General features: G+C 43.2%; 2 protein-coding genes across 13 annotated transcripts in view; one reads left to right on the top strand and one right to left on the bottom strand.

Annotated features, from left to right (window-relative positions):
• Nucleotides 1–7,515, top strand: part of ADAL (adenosine deaminase like) — a 72,977-nt gene extending 65,462 nt beyond the window's left edge. For 5 of the 7 annotated variants that reach the window (XM_045900236.3, XM_045900235.3, XM_045900240.3 and 2 more), the window contains 2 exons: nt 352–452; nt 992–7,515. In XM_045900236.3, coding sequence (XP_045756192.1) covers nt 352–452; nt 992–1,186 — 296 coding nt within the window. In that variant the 3' untranslated portion in view covers nt 1,187–7,515. The remainder of the gene's footprint in view (nt 1–351; nt 453–991) is intronic. The other 2 variants (XM_064570557.1, XM_064570558.1) reach the window with 2 other exon arrangements.
• Nucleotides 5,603–15,547, bottom strand: ZSCAN29 (zinc finger and SCAN domain containing 29). 6 transcript variants are annotated; one of them, XM_045900232.3, is made up of 6 exons: nt 15,476–15,547; nt 14,091–14,523; nt 13,411–13,615; nt 10,867–11,562; nt 8,313–8,783; nt 5,603–6,558 (listed from the first exon to the last, which is right to left on the bottom strand). In XM_045900232.3, exons 2-6 carry the CDS (start codon nt 14,406–14,408, stop codon nt 5,690–5,692), a joined length of 2,559 nt encoding a protein of 852 aa, XP_045756188.1. In that variant the 5' UTR covers nt 14,409–14,523; nt 15,476–15,547; the 3' UTR covers nt 5,603–5,689. The 6 variants fall into 6 exon arrangements, with proteins under 6 accessions (XP_045756188.1, XP_064426624.1, XP_064426623.1 ...); XM_064570554.1 differs by having other exon boundaries at nt 10,867–11,528; XM_064570553.1 differs by having other exon boundaries at nt 15,013–15,526.
• Nucleotides 15,548–15,550: the final 3 nt, after the last annotated feature.

The raw sequence follows: 15,550 nt of genomic DNA, 5'->3' as shown, positions 1-15,550 counted from the left end.
CATTTCTTCTCTTGGCTTTTTTATAATACTGTAGCCCTCAAGCAGTGCTGCTATTTTGTTTTAGCCTCCACTATAAGACCAGGAAGAAGTGCAGCAACCCTTCAAAAATTCCTTCATGATTCTTCCCTGCTTTCACCATGGTGACTGGCTTATAACATTCCCCTTTCCTCTCCATTTTGGATAAAAGAAAGGGGGAAGCACATAGCTGTGAAGGGGATATTAATTCTCTGCCTGGTACAGTTGCTGCCAAAATTGCAGCACAAAAATTCCTCATGTATCTACTTGGTGAACACTGATGAATGAGTCTACTAATCTGCTTTTAGTAAGAGACTTTTTCCTCCTTTCATCTAGAACTCTGTTTGACCTCAAACATCAAAAGTCAGACAGTTCCATCTTATGACCAGCATCATTTTGGATTCTGGTACAGCATCGCCCATCCATCTGTGATCTGTGTAAGGTGTTTTGTATGAAGTATTTTGCTCCTTTTTCATTCCATTGTTGGATTAGGTCAGACATTCACTACTAGCTGACTGCCTTTCGTGCCTCGGGGTGCTGCCCAGGTAGAGGAGTGAGAGAGGATCAGGGCATGAGAGGCTCAGAGGGCCAGGGTGACTCAGGTTTGGCCCTATGGGTAAAGGTCCTAGGCAGTGCCCAGAGGAACATAAAAAAATACTGATGCCCAAGTACCTATCCCTTGAGATTCTGTTTTATTTGATCTGGGGTGAGTCCTGTACACAGATATGTTTTAAAAGCTTCTTGGTGATTTTTATATGCAGCCATGGTTGAGAGCCATTGCCCTGGTGTTTTTGTTTTAAAAAGGATAAACAGACCTATTTAGTTATAGCTATGTATGGATGCGTTTATAGACCTGTTTAGACTCTTAAAAGAAGCATGGTAAACAGGAAAATAGACTAAATGTAAGTTACTGTTTTTTTAAAAAATAATTTCCTTGTTCATTTTAAAACTTTGGTTTTTGTTTTTTTTTTGGCAGACTGATGATAAGGGTGTTTTTGCAACACACCTTTCTCAAGAGTACCAATTGGCAGCTGAAACATTTAATTTGAACCAGTCTCAGGTGTGGGATCTGTCTTATGAATCCATCGACTACATCTTTGCTTCTGACAGAACCAGGTCTGAACTGAGGAGGAAGTGGAATCATCTGAAACCCAAAGTGTTACATTTTTAAGCTGCCCTGAGGTGAACTACTTTTGAGTATGCGTTGCAACCAAGATCTTCCTGCCTTATCACACTTAGTGAACTGTCCATCCCTCCCTCTGAAGCACTGCAGCCAGGTACCAGGGGCTCCATCACCAGCACCTTATTCAGGGCCGGTGCTCAGTAAATGTTTTAAACTGACTGGCAGGCTCTGAGGTCTTACAGAGTTTACCTCCGTGCTGCTTACTGGAAGGGACTTGAAAGTGGCTGCTAACTAAACTCCCCATTCCACCAGAGATTTGACTTAACAGTCCCTCTCCATTAGTGATCATAAAACTTCAGGAAAATCAAAGGAGTTTCTAATCAGGAAAAGTTTTGGAATAACTAGCCTAAAGATGAGAAGAGGGAAAACAAATTGCCACCAAACCTTTAAGCCTTGTAACTTGTGACAGCAGCGCTCTGTATTTTGTTTTGCTTGTTTTACTCAAACTCCCTTAAGTATTCCCCAAAACTTGACTCCAGGCTATACTGCATACCATGGATTTTTGTGAATACCCAGTAGTCAGGGTTAATCTACTTTGGAAGACCCTAGTGACAGACAAAACTAGCTTCTGAGATCTGGCTTTGCCCCTCTCATGATTAATCCCCCTGGAATCAAGGTGGTGGGTTTTTTTTAAATGTTCCTACCTTACCCTTCTGTTCTTTTGATCATAATGGAGCTATACCAACCAGACACTTCTTGAGGTCTAAGGTACTTTAGGCTTCTACTTCCTGCCTTTAATCTGACTTCCAGTTGTTCCAAAGTTTTGTTTCTGAAAGAGCACTATGGTGGATGTAGGAGTAATTTAAGCTCCTAACTAAAATATATCCATATAACATGTTACTTTAAGCACCATGGTATCAGAGAATAGATACCATTTTATGTCTAAACTTTGATATGCATCTCACTGGATAGTTGAGTATATAGGAGTAAAGTTTTCATTTTAGATTTTGAATGAATGATGGAAGAATTGACTGCTCCTATCTCAGCTTCCCTTTCCTACCTGGTCACCATAAAAATAGTTCTCTACAGAGTTGATAAGACTCAGCCTCCATATTCTGATTATAGTAAAAGAGAAATGGCAGCAACACAGAAAATATATGTTATTAAGTTCTGTAGCACTGGCCATAGCCAAGCAATAAAAGGAAGAATGTGGGGCACCTGGCTGGCTCAGTCAGTGGAACGTGCAACTCTTGATCTCAGGGTCGTGAGTTTGAGCCCCACACTGGGGGTAGAGTTTATTTAAAAAAAAAAAAAAGGTGGGGCACCTGAATGATTCATTTAGTTAAGTGTTTGACTCTTGGTTTTGGCTCAGGTTATGAGCTCAGGGTCCTGGGATCGAGCCCCACTTGGAGGGCTGCATCTGGCTCCGCACTTAGCAGGGAGTCTGCTTGAGATTCTCTCCTTCTCCTCCCTCTGCCCCTCTTCCCTGTTCCCACATGTGCACTTTCTCTCTCTAAAACAAATCTTGAAAAGAAATGATAGTGTGGGGAAAATGAAGAAAAAGAAGTAACAGCATTAGGAAACAACTGATGGGGATATGATTGTCCAGCTCCTCCTAATACATCCTTCCTTTGCTATACAGGTCACTCAGTCTGTCCCCACAGAGGTCTTATGAGTATTAAAATGGTAGGGTGCACAGATCCTCTTGCTCCACCTACAGTGGCCTTGGTTTCTCTTAGAATGTTTGAAGACTATTTCTTGCTTCTTCCATCCTCCGCAATGGCAGACTGGGTAGCAGAAAATGGCTTGTTAAGCTAGTTTGAGAAGAAATGGGCTTTCCCAAGTAAGAGAGTTTGCCTTTGCCCTATTCATTATGTACATTCTCTTCATCTGGAGGATGGTGGGGGGAGAGGAGGCTGGTCTTGGGTCTTTTAAAGTAAGACTTACTCTCCATGCCCAGTTATGACAGGTCCTAATGCACTGTCCTAATGGATACAGATATAGATATCATGTAAGGATTTTCATTCTAATTTCTCTTTTACCACATCCTAATTTGTTTCTCAGTCTAGAACATAAAGATTCAAACAGGCATACTTCAAGTGAGGCCACACAGGGAACCAAAAAAGCAGGTAAAAATTTATCTTTTCCTAGTAGCAACAACTTAATAATTTGCACATGTATATTTGGGGAGGGGAAAAACCACGTGAAGAAACACTGGGTACTTTATAGACATAATTTTTATTAACATGGTATCCCTGAGAGGCAGATTAAGATGTAAACATTATTCTGCTTTACAGAAAGGGAGATGGAAACAGGTGGACTTACACACAAGACATCTGGAACCAGAATTCATATCTGCTGATACCCCAACCAGTGCTTTTTACACACAACTTTCCATAAATATACTAAAGACAGTAGTCTCTCATATTAAAAAACACACATTTAAAAACACACTTACTAAACCATCTCAGATCCTGAGGCACTGCTTTAGACTAGTGTTTCTTCTATCTTCCTGTCTGCTTAGGCCACATAATTGAGACACGATCTCTCCTAATAAATGTTAGGAGATTCTTTGTAGTAGGATCCCTCAACACAAGAACCCTAATCAACCTCTCATCTAACACAGCAGGCTATGAATTACAGAATATTCTATCTCCCCACTTCTCTTTGATATCTCATTCCAGCCACAGGACTGATTAAATGTGAGTATGAAACAGCTACTTATCCCATGCCTTGGCCATCTGTTCACATTCCTCCTTCCTCAGACCTGCCCACTGAAGCATCTTCTCAAGGTATTAATTTCTGACCTTTGTCTCCCATAGGAGCTAGTCTCCTAAACTGCTCATTCTTCTTCCCCAGTACAAGCTGGCTCTTTCATCAATAAGTACAGCACAGTATCTGATTTATTATAGGTGGATGGGACCACCACCTCCTGATCTGCCTCTGGCACTCCATGTTCCAATGAAGGCAGTTCTCCGCCTTGTGCATAGCCGAGATCATACTATTCCTCAGATTTCGTGCTGCTCCAAGCTTTATCTAACTTTCCTTACAGTCTGCCTTTTGCCCTCGGCTCCATCTGCATAAAACACCTTGCTCTCCAATTTTCCCATTTCTCACCCACTCAGCACCCAGTTTTGTGATTAGTTTTGGAGAGTTCATCCCACCCTAATTTTCCCGGTAACTTTCCTTCCTTTGAACGCTTGCTGTTTCATGAAGCCTTTCTGAATAAAGAGAAGAAAATACCTCCCAGATTTTTCTTATAGAAAACTATAATGCATTAGACCTGAACATTTATGCAGAATGTTACTACATTTCTAGATTTCTCTAAAACTGCTGCAGCTCTACATGTGCATTTATTATTTGTCCATGTCAGTGTCATCTGTTTTAGATTGTAAGAACAAGGACAGAGTCTGTTTACCTTGTGCTGTATAGGGCTCATCACACTACTATGAATAGATGGGCAATTAATTCAATACTATTTGATTATGCAGATCAGAATTACACTTGTGTTTGAAGAACTTTTAAAAATAGATCTATGAGTATGTGCACATGCACGTGTGTGAGTACTGGCAACTTCAGTGACCAAAGATAATCTGTCCTCCTTGCCATTAGAGTAAAGAGTTGGCACAGAGTGGTCTGTTTCCTAATCCATGGGTACGTGGCAGTAGTTTCTGCTCAATGCAGGTTAGTATTGAGCGCCCATGGGGTGCTGTATAACACTAAACTAGGTGTTTGGAGCGTGTGGAATGCAGACAATCCCCTATTGGCAGCTTTAACTGCCTTCTCTCATATCAACATATCCAGCTGGCTTGCTCTTTGCACTACTGGACCAGAAGGGACAGATGAAATTCAGATGAGACGGAACAGAAGAAAAAAAACCAAACTAGATGCTCTAAATATATTATTCTATTCCAGATCTTCTAGGGCTTAGAAAAAATTAAGAAATCCAGGGTTCACACCTCAGTATTTATATAAGATTTACACTGTTCCCCATATAGAACACCTAGGCTTTTGACAAGATGATTCATAGGTCAGAACCAAGATGGATATTAAACTCTCCTTTAAGGTAAATGAAGAGTGTGCATGACAAATGTCATTGTGAGCACAGGCTTATGTGAACAGGAAATGCCACTTTTTTGCATTTCCATTATTGTATAAAGAGCTAGACCCACTCAGAAAAGTCTCACAACTTCTCCCTGAAATGCTGCTGTGATAGGTTTTTCCAGTTGAAATGCAGCTGAATAATAGGATAAATAAATACATGGGATCTACTACTGCGTCCTCTCTATTAAGGGAACAACATAGGCACTGGGAGGTAAAGGTCGTATCTGTCATTTCCAGTGAAGGCAAGGAGAGGGACTGAAATCTTCCTTTCATTCTTAAGATGACTACCTTAGGAATTCATAGATCCAGGAAAAACATGGGAACAGAGTGGGATAAATCTTAGAGTGTTTCCTAAGCTAGTTGGGCAGGGAATAGGAGACCATCACTATTAGATGCCTTTTTCAAAGAATTTCAATGCATTTATCTTTTCTTTAAATTCTCAGGGGCTTACTTAGGTGCTGACTGTGACAGAAGTTTTTCTCGTGTATGGATCTCTCGGTGCTTATTAAGAGCGGAGCTTTTACTGAAGCACTTGCCACAGTCATGACACCCATAGGGTTTCTCTCCTGTGTGGGTCCTATGATGTGCACGTAAGTCAGAACTCTTACTGAAACTCTTTCCACAGTCAGGACACACATGGGGTCTCTCTCCTGTGTGTATCCTCCGATGTGCACTGAAATGAGAACTATTGTTGAAGCTTTTTCCACACTCTTCACATTGATAGGGCTTTTCTCCTGTGTGGGTTCTCTGATGAATTATAAGGCTTGAGCTCTGATTGAAGCGTTTTCCACACTCACCACATTGATACGGTTTTTCTCCTGTGTGGATTCTTCTGTGGGTGATGAAGTTTGAACTGTCACGGAAACTTTTCCCACAGTCAAGACACTTATAAGGTTTCTCTCCAGTGTGGATTCTCCGGTGTCTAATGAGGCGTGCACTCCGACTGAAGCTTTTCCCACAATCAGCACATTTATATGGATTTTCCACTTGATGAGATATCTGATGCATGAGGTGGGAGTTGGGACCAAAGCTTTTGCTGTATCTGAGATATTTACAGGGTCTCTCTCCCAAGTAAGGACTCTGATGATTTAGAACTTTACCTAAACTCCTCTCTGGGGGTGTTGGTTTTCCTCTTCTCTCCCCTGGGGTCTTTTCCCACTGTTGTCCTGATCTACATTCACTCTCACCACATTTACCCTGAGTAAGATGCCGGGAAACTTTCCTTTCAGACCTTGCAAGTAATGTTCTATGTAGTTGTACTTCTTCAGAAATATCTCGTTTTAGATTCTCTTCATTATCAAATCCAGCCTCAAAACCTGATATAAGAATAGAATTTTAAAGGTTATCCATTTCCTCAATATTATGTGCTGGGGGTAAGGGAAGTATCACATTACATGATTAAAGATAAAAATTAGGGAGCACTAGATCCCAAATGACTACTATCAATTAGAATTCCAATGTTTTTACTCCTCTACTTAGTAGCCTATCACGTGCTTCTCATCTGTTATAGGGGCTGATTAGTACATTCATGTAACTCTTCCTGGATACCCATGATCTTCAGAAAACCTCTCAGAAGGAAAACCTACCAGATTTAAGGTAGGCCCAGGAAAACTCTGAGAAACTTCTATATCCAAAAAGAGCTATATGAGTTCCCTTCCTCTCAAATTCCAATATATGCTGAGAATAAAAACAGGGTAGGAAAATATTTGGTGTCTTTCAAAGAACAGAAGGCCTTCTGAGAGATAAATTTTAGAAAGTATCTCCCTAAAACATTGTCTCTTCCATGGAAAAATAATCATTAAATGTTCCCAAAGCACTACTCCAATGCTCAAGCTAACCGATTTCTTCTAAGAACCAAATGCCAGGCTCCCCAGGCCCAGGCTATGTGAATTTGCAGATACTTGGCAAATTATCAGTTTGCAAATTGACTTTGAATTTGCAGAATTTTCAGATGTTTCAGACAAATTCTGGATCCCAAATTCCCTGGACTAAATCTGAGAACAAAGGAATACTGAGCGTCAGCCTGTTTATGGCCCCCTAAAGACAGTGTTTCTATCCAGAAGCCCAGTCTTATAAGATGCCCCCAGGAAATAGAGATTTGTTAGATTCAATGAAATCTCAGAACCTTAAATATGTGAGTATGTATTGTGAGCCTCCAAGGAGGGTAATTTAGCATTTCCTAAACCTAGAAGCCATTTTTTAGTGGAACATATTAATACCTCCATGGAACTGATGCTCCGTGGAACACCCTTGAAGAATGCGGATCTAAAGAACTTTTCAAAAAGAAAACTATTACTTATTAAATACTTACTATGTGCCTAAGCACTGTGCTAGATGCTTCACCACAGTACCTCATTTACATCAACCTCAATGAGGTACGTCTTAATATGTAAGCAAACTTACAGGGTTAAATAACTTGCTCTGAGTCACTCAGCTGGCTAATGGACAACAGAGTTCAGATTCAGATACATGTATGACTCCAAAATCAGAATTATTCTTCCCAAAAGCAGGGAAGCCATAGTGAAGTATTTCTTTTTCTTACACAACTGCTAATATTCAAAGGGCCCATTCCCTAAGAAATCTCAGACTTTTGTCCAGCTGTGGCTGAAGAAAGAGGTTATCAGGTTTTCATAGATGTGAATAAAGCAGACATATAACAGGTATACAAGTTGGAAGTAGAGGAAAAATTGTTTAACAAGAATGAACTTTTAAAATCAACTTCATCCCACTACGGGTATACAACATACTACTTGGGAGATGTTAATGTTCATACTCCCTGCTAGGTAAACTGCCTAACAGCTCAGATGTAGATGACAGCAAATTTATAAAGTCTGCACCCATCAGACTGATGCTGTAGTATGAGAAGGCAAGTCAGGTGAATAATTTATATCCCCTCTGTGAGCTGCTTTAATAGAAAGGAAACATGGAGAAGAGAGAAGATGGTCACAAGAAGAATCCATGAGAGCTGGGTGTAGAGACCAGTCTCCTGGTCTTCAGATTGCTGATTTTTCTCCTAAATCCCACTGCCTCCCCTTTGCTACTTAAACCTCAAAAAGTAAAAGGATCTTACCACTGGGGCTCTGGAATAAGACTGGAGCACGGGTCATGACAACCCCCAGGGGTACCTCAGTATCCTCTTCATCATCTTCAGAATCTTCTTCTATGGTCTCTTCTGCCGCCTCAGCTTGCTTCTCAGCTTCGGTCTCACTGGTCTCCTGGATGGGGCAAGAGGCTGTCTCTTCTTCCTGGCTGTCACTGGGCGGGGCAACAACCCTGGCACTCACCAAAGCATCCATCTCTTCAAAGAAGGGACAGGTCTCTGGCGCTTGGCCATTCTTGACTTTCCTATAGCTGGTTTGTAGGCTTTTAAATTTGGTCCGACACTGCTCTGGTGTCCTTAAGAATCCATATTCCCATAACCGCTCAGCCACTGCTCCATACAACTGGCTGTTGCGGTGACAGTTCCGGAGGGCTTCGTAGAACTGAGTCTCACTAAGAATTGCAAGGTAAGTCTTTGTTTCTTCATAGCCCCAGTGTACACCTGCCGCCAGAAGAGAAATTTCAGCACCACTCAATCCAGGGCTTTACAGCCTCAATTCCTCAGTCCTATCAAGTGCATGATGAAAAACCACCTAAGCTTGGGCTTCTAGGTGAAAAAGTAAAAATAATGTTTCCAAAATCTATACAAACTCATTATAGAATGTTTTGCTTCTCTATATCCCATAGCAGTTTCACAGGGACCTTGATTCCTATGTTCTCTTTAACCATTAAAAAAAAAAAAGAAGAAGAAGGCTTTTCACCAGATCCCTGAAACAGTCATTACATACACTGAGTCAAGAGTACAGGATGCATTTCCCCATTCTTCTAGTAGTTTCTCTGGAATTCTGATCCTAACTAGACGATAACTGGTCAGGGGAATAAGACCCAATCAATCGCTGTCGTGAGTCATCCCTAACTTCTCTGATCACTCTTTTTCCACCAGCTCTGCTTCCTTAGAATTAAGTTTTCTAAAGAACGACTCAGGCCTGCAAGGAACAGTGTCTTCCAGAATCACACTGTTGCCCAATCCCTATTATGGCCCTTCTTCATTTGCCACAATCTCAAAAAAGCAAACCCAGTAATAGCAAAGACCTGAAGGGTACAAGATAAGGACCCGACAGTCATGCACCTTATCCTTAGGAGTGAAGGACTGGTGGAAGCCAGAAAGAGGAAGGAAGCAGAACAGTATCTCCTGGCCTGAGCCTGTACTAGCACTGCAGGTCTCCCAATATGATCACAGACTCTGCTCCTTGAAAGTCCCCAAGGTCGAGGGAAAGGAGATTCAGAGTCTTCCTCCCACTTGCCAGCCAGCTGGAGATGATGCTGCTTCCATCATCCTCCACTCACTGCAGGTAAAGGAGTTGGGGAAAGAATCGGAAGACAGAGAAAAAGCAGTAGAAAAAGATGGACAGATAATGAAAATAACAGCAGCTAGCATATGTGCCATGTCTGTGGTTTACCTGCATTTATTCCAGTGACAAAAAAACAGAATGAAAGGGCGCCTGGGTGGCTCAGTTGGTTAAGCGACTGCCTTCGGCTCAGGTCATGATCCTGGAGTCCCGGGATCGAGTCCCGCATCGGGCTCCCTGCTCAGCGGGGAGTCTGCTTCTCCCTCTGACCCTCCTCCCTCTCATGCTCTCTGTCTCTCATTCTCTCTCTCAAATAAATAAATAAAATCTTAAAAAATATATATTAAAAAAAAAAAACAGAATGAAAGAAAAAACAGGTATTGAGAAAGGAAAAAGTAGAAGATAGGAAGACAAGAAGCCTAGAACAGAATTGGAAGTAACAACACACACATAATAAAAAAAAAGGGAAGAGATCACTGTTCACAGTGAAACTGCATCTTTAGAGAGGTAGTCCTGCTGCCATGTCCCATTTTACAGGTGAGGAGACAGCTTTGAAATGGTCAGATGACTATCCACGGTCACCCAGGTGATTAGTGGTCAAGATTAGAAACAAAGCCCCGACTCAATATTTTGGTGTTCTTTCCGTAACAACATGATTATACAAATTATATCAACAGTAACAATACTTAAAAACAGTTCCATGGGCAAATGGTATCTCAACAAAGTGCTAAACAAGATTTCTTACTTATTAGGTGTGTTGCAAATCTAGAGGAGTCTTAGAATATGTTTCCCCAACTTTGGGCAGTCCTTCACTATGCTATGCTAAGTGAAAAGGAACACAAATGGACATTGAGATGAAAGATGAAGCACCAGTTTGTATACGGTGCTCAATAAATACTTTCCTTAAACATAGTATAGTGCCAGGTTTTTCTCAGCAGTCAGTGATTTTATAATCGGAAAAAAATATTTTAAAGAAATGGAAGGAATGGTATTCTTTTAAAGAGCTCTCCAGAATTTTCTGATTGTACTTCTTTAAAGTATCTAAAATGACTCCCTCCTTACTATTATCTAATTTTCCCACGAAAGAGAATGAAATACACATAGAACTGAGAAGTGCCTCTTTGTTCTCTATTTAAGTAACAAAGCTGACAGGCAACATTAAACTTCCCGACTGCACATGCAGTCTCATAACTACTCAAATCTAATCCCTGAACCCCAAAAAGAAATGCTTCTTACCACTTGGGCTTCGAAAAAGAACAGGTGCAGTTGAGTTGTCAGGGTCTTGGGGGGTGGCCTCCTGGCCCATTTCATCACTGTCAGACTCTTCAGCCATAGCTTCTTCTGCTTCCTCATGCTGCCAGCCCCCTTGCCCTGGCTCCTCAGTCTCGGCATCGCTGCCTACCAGGCCAGAGTGAGAGGCTGCCTCTTCCAAGCCATTACTGGGCAATGCAATGACCTGGGCACTCATCAGGGCCTCCATCTCTTCAAAGAAGGGGCAGGTCTCAGGTGGGTGACCACTCTTGACTTTCCTATAGCTCTTCTGGAGACCTTTGAACTTGGTCCGACACTGTTCCAGGGTCCGAAGGAAGCCATACTCCCGGAGCCGCTCAGCCACAGCCCCATACACTTGGCTGTTTCGATGACAGTTTCGGAGAGCCTCATAAAACTCAGTCTGACTGAGAATTGCAAGGAGAGTTCTGGTCTCTTCGTAGCCCCAGTGCACACCTGCTACCTTCTCATCCTCAAAGCCCCAGTGATCCTGGTCCACCCAGCTTCTTCTCTCTCTCTTGGGTGATAACAGATCAGCATGCATTTGTCTGTCTCCTGTGTTACTGCCTCTTGGGAGTTCCTTCTCCTTGGAGCCCAGATCAGGGATCCATGGCTCTCCTTGCTCCAACCTGGAGACCACACCGGATTTAGGAAATGGAAATCCTGCTTGCAGGGAAGCAAACAAAGGATATCATAATTTGGATTGATCATAAAAATACCTCTCAGTTCAGACCTGCCTTTTTTTGAATCCAAGAGGCTTATAAACAAAGTGTCTAAGGAAGTGTTTTCAGAAAGTTCAATGGGTTGGAGAAAGTGGGGAAAATACATAAAACCTCAAAAAAAAAGAGTATTTTCCAGAGTAGGGTGACAAGAGAGGAAAAGGTTCTGTTTGTGTATTCAGAGCAAATACTTCTGTTCCATGTTGCTCCCTAGCCCTCTTCACCATTTAATAGGTCTTGGCACTGCTAGGAACAGTCTTATAGGAGGTCTTGATATTGCTGGGAACAGTCACCTCCTATCTCCTATAAGTTCTCCACTAGGAGCTAGAGAATTAAACTCAGAGTGATTTCAAGGGGTAAGAGAGTAGGGGGGGAAACTTCAACTCCTCCATTTCCTTCACACTGTCACCAAGTTCTACAAGTTTTTTCCATAGTATGTCCTGCTCTGTTCCTTGTGCCACCATCCAAGTCTAGACCCCTTATCCTCTCACAGCCAGATAAATGTAGCAGTAACTGTCCTACCTAACTCCAGGCTCTTGCTTCCTCAGCTTAAACACTATACTACTGAACCTTAACCCAAGTGCCTACCATGCACTGTTCATTTATATCAGACTCCTCTCCAGAACACAGCATACTATTATTCATCACTCTGTCCCTTTCCTTTAAGTCCCTCCTATTCAAATTTAACCCATTCTATGAGAAGTTGTATTTGCCAGAGCCTCCCTACGAAGTCTTCCCTACTGCCCTCCCTCATCTCTCACTCTGCCAAACCCCTACTGTACTCACACAAATTGAGTAACAGTCATTGTTTGGCACGGTTTCAGTACAGTTTAGTTCGGCACATATTTGCTTCCAATCATACCCTAAGCTCTTTGAGACCAGGCACCTTTACTTATTGCAGAGTAACTTGCAAGGTGTTGGAATACATGGTAGGTGTTCAAAAACTGATTAATTCTGCAAGTCTCTGTTTGGAGTTGAGGAATTGCATCTGGATTACTAAACAAAGACCATTACAAATGGCTGAGAAGGCTAGCTTCTTGGATGATAAGATCAAAATTCAAAACAACCTCAACAAGTTAAAGAAATGATCAAAAAACCCCAAACAAGCATAATATGGAGTTCAATGGAGTACAAAGAAGAAAAACAAGTTCTACAAAATCAAGTACAACAATAAGCACTGGCACAAAAACAATGGGGAAAGCAGTAAGAGTCCTGGGAGTTACCAAGTAAACAATAAGCACCAAATAATTAGTTGAGCTCTACTGAAAGAAAATGTAATGAAATTCTGAAGTAAAATTCCTACTCTGCCTCTACCTACCAGACCCTGGGATAATATAATTTAGTTCTCCACGATTAATATTTGGAAGACTTCATTTCCAAAGGAGAAGAACAAAAACTTAGTAGGTCTAAAGAATGGAGCTTCTGGGGAAGAGCTTAAAGAAACAATACAGTTTAATTTGGAGAAGGAAAATGACTGAAAGGTGGCTGTGCCTTCATGTATACAAAAGAATTTTTATCTAGAAAATACCTAGTATCATCCTTACCAAGAGGAAATAAAATAGTTCCAATTCTGATAAAAAGTAGGAATCCATCCTCTGGCAGACTTGTCAAAAGAATAAATACAAGAATACTACACCAGAGGGCTAAACTACATACCTTCAGGAGGTCTCCAACAACTGCATACTCTACAATTTCAACTCATTTCCTGAAATCCCTTTCCCACTCACTATTCCCAACCCTACTTCCCAATTTAGAATGGCATCCTATCTTCCCATATGAATCTACTCCTCACCGCTCCTTTGAAAAGGTCTGAGCTTCTCCTTTGGGTTCATCTGCTCCTGTGGTCCCAGGTCTGGGCTCCTTGCCCTCTCTTTCTTGGTTACACCCCTGGGCTGGGGTTCCACTGACTCCTGCCGAACACTTAATAACTCTCGTGATGATTTCAGGGGTGTCATCTTCTCCAAGCGCACTTCCTGCCCCTTCACAGAGACTGTGACCTAGAAACAACCCCCATTAATTGTCACTGCAAGGTTATAATGAGGGGCATTCCCAGAGGAGATTATTTAATACCCCAAAAGAGTTCATCCTTTTGGGACTTGGCTAGGTTTGGCAGGGGAGGAGGTTTAACAGTGAACAAGGGTCTTTCTTATTCCATTAGCTTAGAGCAGCTGGAACTCCAGAAAGAAAAGCTCAAGAAAGTAAACCCACCTACAAGCTAAAAAATAATTCCCCTTTCTTCCCTCTTAAGTAAAAAACTATAAAACTATGAATAACTCATTATGACAGGGTAGCAAAGGTACACCCAGGTAGCATCTCCAGATAAGCTCTATCTGAAAAAGTTACCTGTTCTGGGACCAGAAGTATAAGCATCACCAAAGGAGATTGTGCCCGTCTTTAAACCTGTATATACCTTGGCCCTTTATCCTTGCCCCTTCCCAGTCACACACTTCTGAATTCCCCCTCCCTTCTCACCGAACGTCCAGGTCTTCCAGGCTCTCTTTCTAAATCTTCCACCAGAGCCACTGCCTCCTCTCCACTTTCTGGACATTGCTCCTGTACCCAATTCTGGATCTCCCCAGGTAAGATGGTCAGGAACTGCTCTAGCACCAACAATTCTACAATCTGCTCCTTGGTGCGAACCTCCGGCCTTAGCCAACGACAGCAAAGTTCCCAGAGTTGGCTGAAAGCCTCCCGGGGCCCAGCTACCTCCTGGTAGTGAAATCTCCTGAAGCGCTGTCGGAACGTCTCAGAGTTAGTGCCATTCCCTCTCAGAGTGGGTTTGGCCATCATTCACAGCAGAAAGCAGCTCCCCGCCACTTAAGGGTTCGAGGGCTTACACCTATTTTCCCATGTCCTTGGAGAGTCACCTGCAGATGAGTCTCTCAAATGTAAGAAGAGTTTCCTCCTAGGGTAGAGAGAGATGGCACTATGAGAAGAAATACACTCATATGTCTAAAGTCTTGCCAAGAGCTGGCCTGACTTCCCATATACTCCACGTGGCCATCTGAGGTAGCACCAGCTTTAGGACAGCAAGCCAAAACAGCATGGAGAGACCTTTCAAAAGCTACCATTTCTGGGTGACTTCCAAGGAGCCCGGGGAAGCAGCAAAGAATAAAGTATTGTCTGCCCTTCTTCCACCTCCCCCCAAACCTGACCCCATCTAGCTCCCCTGACCAATGTTGCATAGTAAGTTCGAACCATATGGGAGACCTGGAGCTTGAGAGGCTCTAAAGGCAAGTCACCATCCTGCTGAAGGCAACAAAAAGCCTCTGTCCAGCGGGTCGCAGCCCACCTCCCCCAGTACCTCCGCAGTCGTTCCGGAGGCCCTTTACATCCTCCCCGCCCCCTCAGACTACACAACTACCAATTCCCACCCGGGACAAAAATCAAGTACTGAATACTGGATCTTTGTTTTCCCTCACAGCGTTAGTAACCGCTCAGCAACTATTCGGGAACTACTGACGGGAAACCTCGCGCATTGGGAGGATTGGTTTTGGTTCCTGAAGCGAGGGCCGGTGGGCGTGGGGAGTCACACTGAGTTGGTGGAGAGAGGGAGTCCGAGGGGGGCAGTAGTAATGGGTCTCCTGAGGACGAGTTCGGTTGCTGGCCAGGGGCTCCGGGTGCTGTGGGGTTCGCGGGAGCGGGACTCGGCTCAAGGAGCGGCGGGCGCGGGATTCCGGCCTCTTTGTCTTCCGTCCCTCTGGCCAGGTCACTCTCGGGGCCGTCGTGCGGTTCCTCCAGAGGCCTCCGACTGGGCTAAGGCGCCCTGAGAGCACCCTCCGGCCACCCCTGGGAGCGTCTCCTTCTCGAGGCTGCCCCTCAACCCACTCGCATCTCTGCCCCCGGGCCAGCCTCACCCTGTTAGGGTCGGGCCCCGGCCCCGGCTCTCCAGCCTCCCATTCCAGCTCTCAAACCGGAAGTCCTACCGGGCA

Source organism: Mirounga angustirostris, unplaced genomic scaffold, assembly GCF_029215605.1.
Source record: "Mirounga angustirostris isolate CCGP_5_RB_7025 unplaced genomic scaffold, mMirAng1.0.hap1 SCAF_9, whole genome shotgun sequence".
Taxonomy (NCBI): domain Eukaryota; kingdom Metazoa; phylum Chordata; class Mammalia; order Carnivora; family Phocidae; genus Mirounga; species Mirounga angustirostris.
Note: the sequence above shows the minus strand (reverse complement) of the source record. Positions and strands in the feature narration are given on the sequence as shown.

Excerpts from the sequence above, each read along its gene's own strand:
- ZSCAN29 (XM_045900232.3), bottom strand. The coding sequence starts at position 14,408 with ATGATGGCCAAACCCACTCTGAGAGGGAATGGCACTAACTCTGAGACG. Across the intron at positions 13,616-14,090 it reads CTGGAAGACCTGGACGTTCG|GTCACAGTCTCTGTGAAGGG; the intron begins GTGAGAAGGGAG and ends GGTTGTTTCTAG. Across the intron at positions 8,784-10,866 it reads TCTTTTTCGAAGCCCAAGTG|GTGTACACTGGGGCTATGAA; the intron begins GTAAGAAGCATT and ends TTCTGGCGGCAG.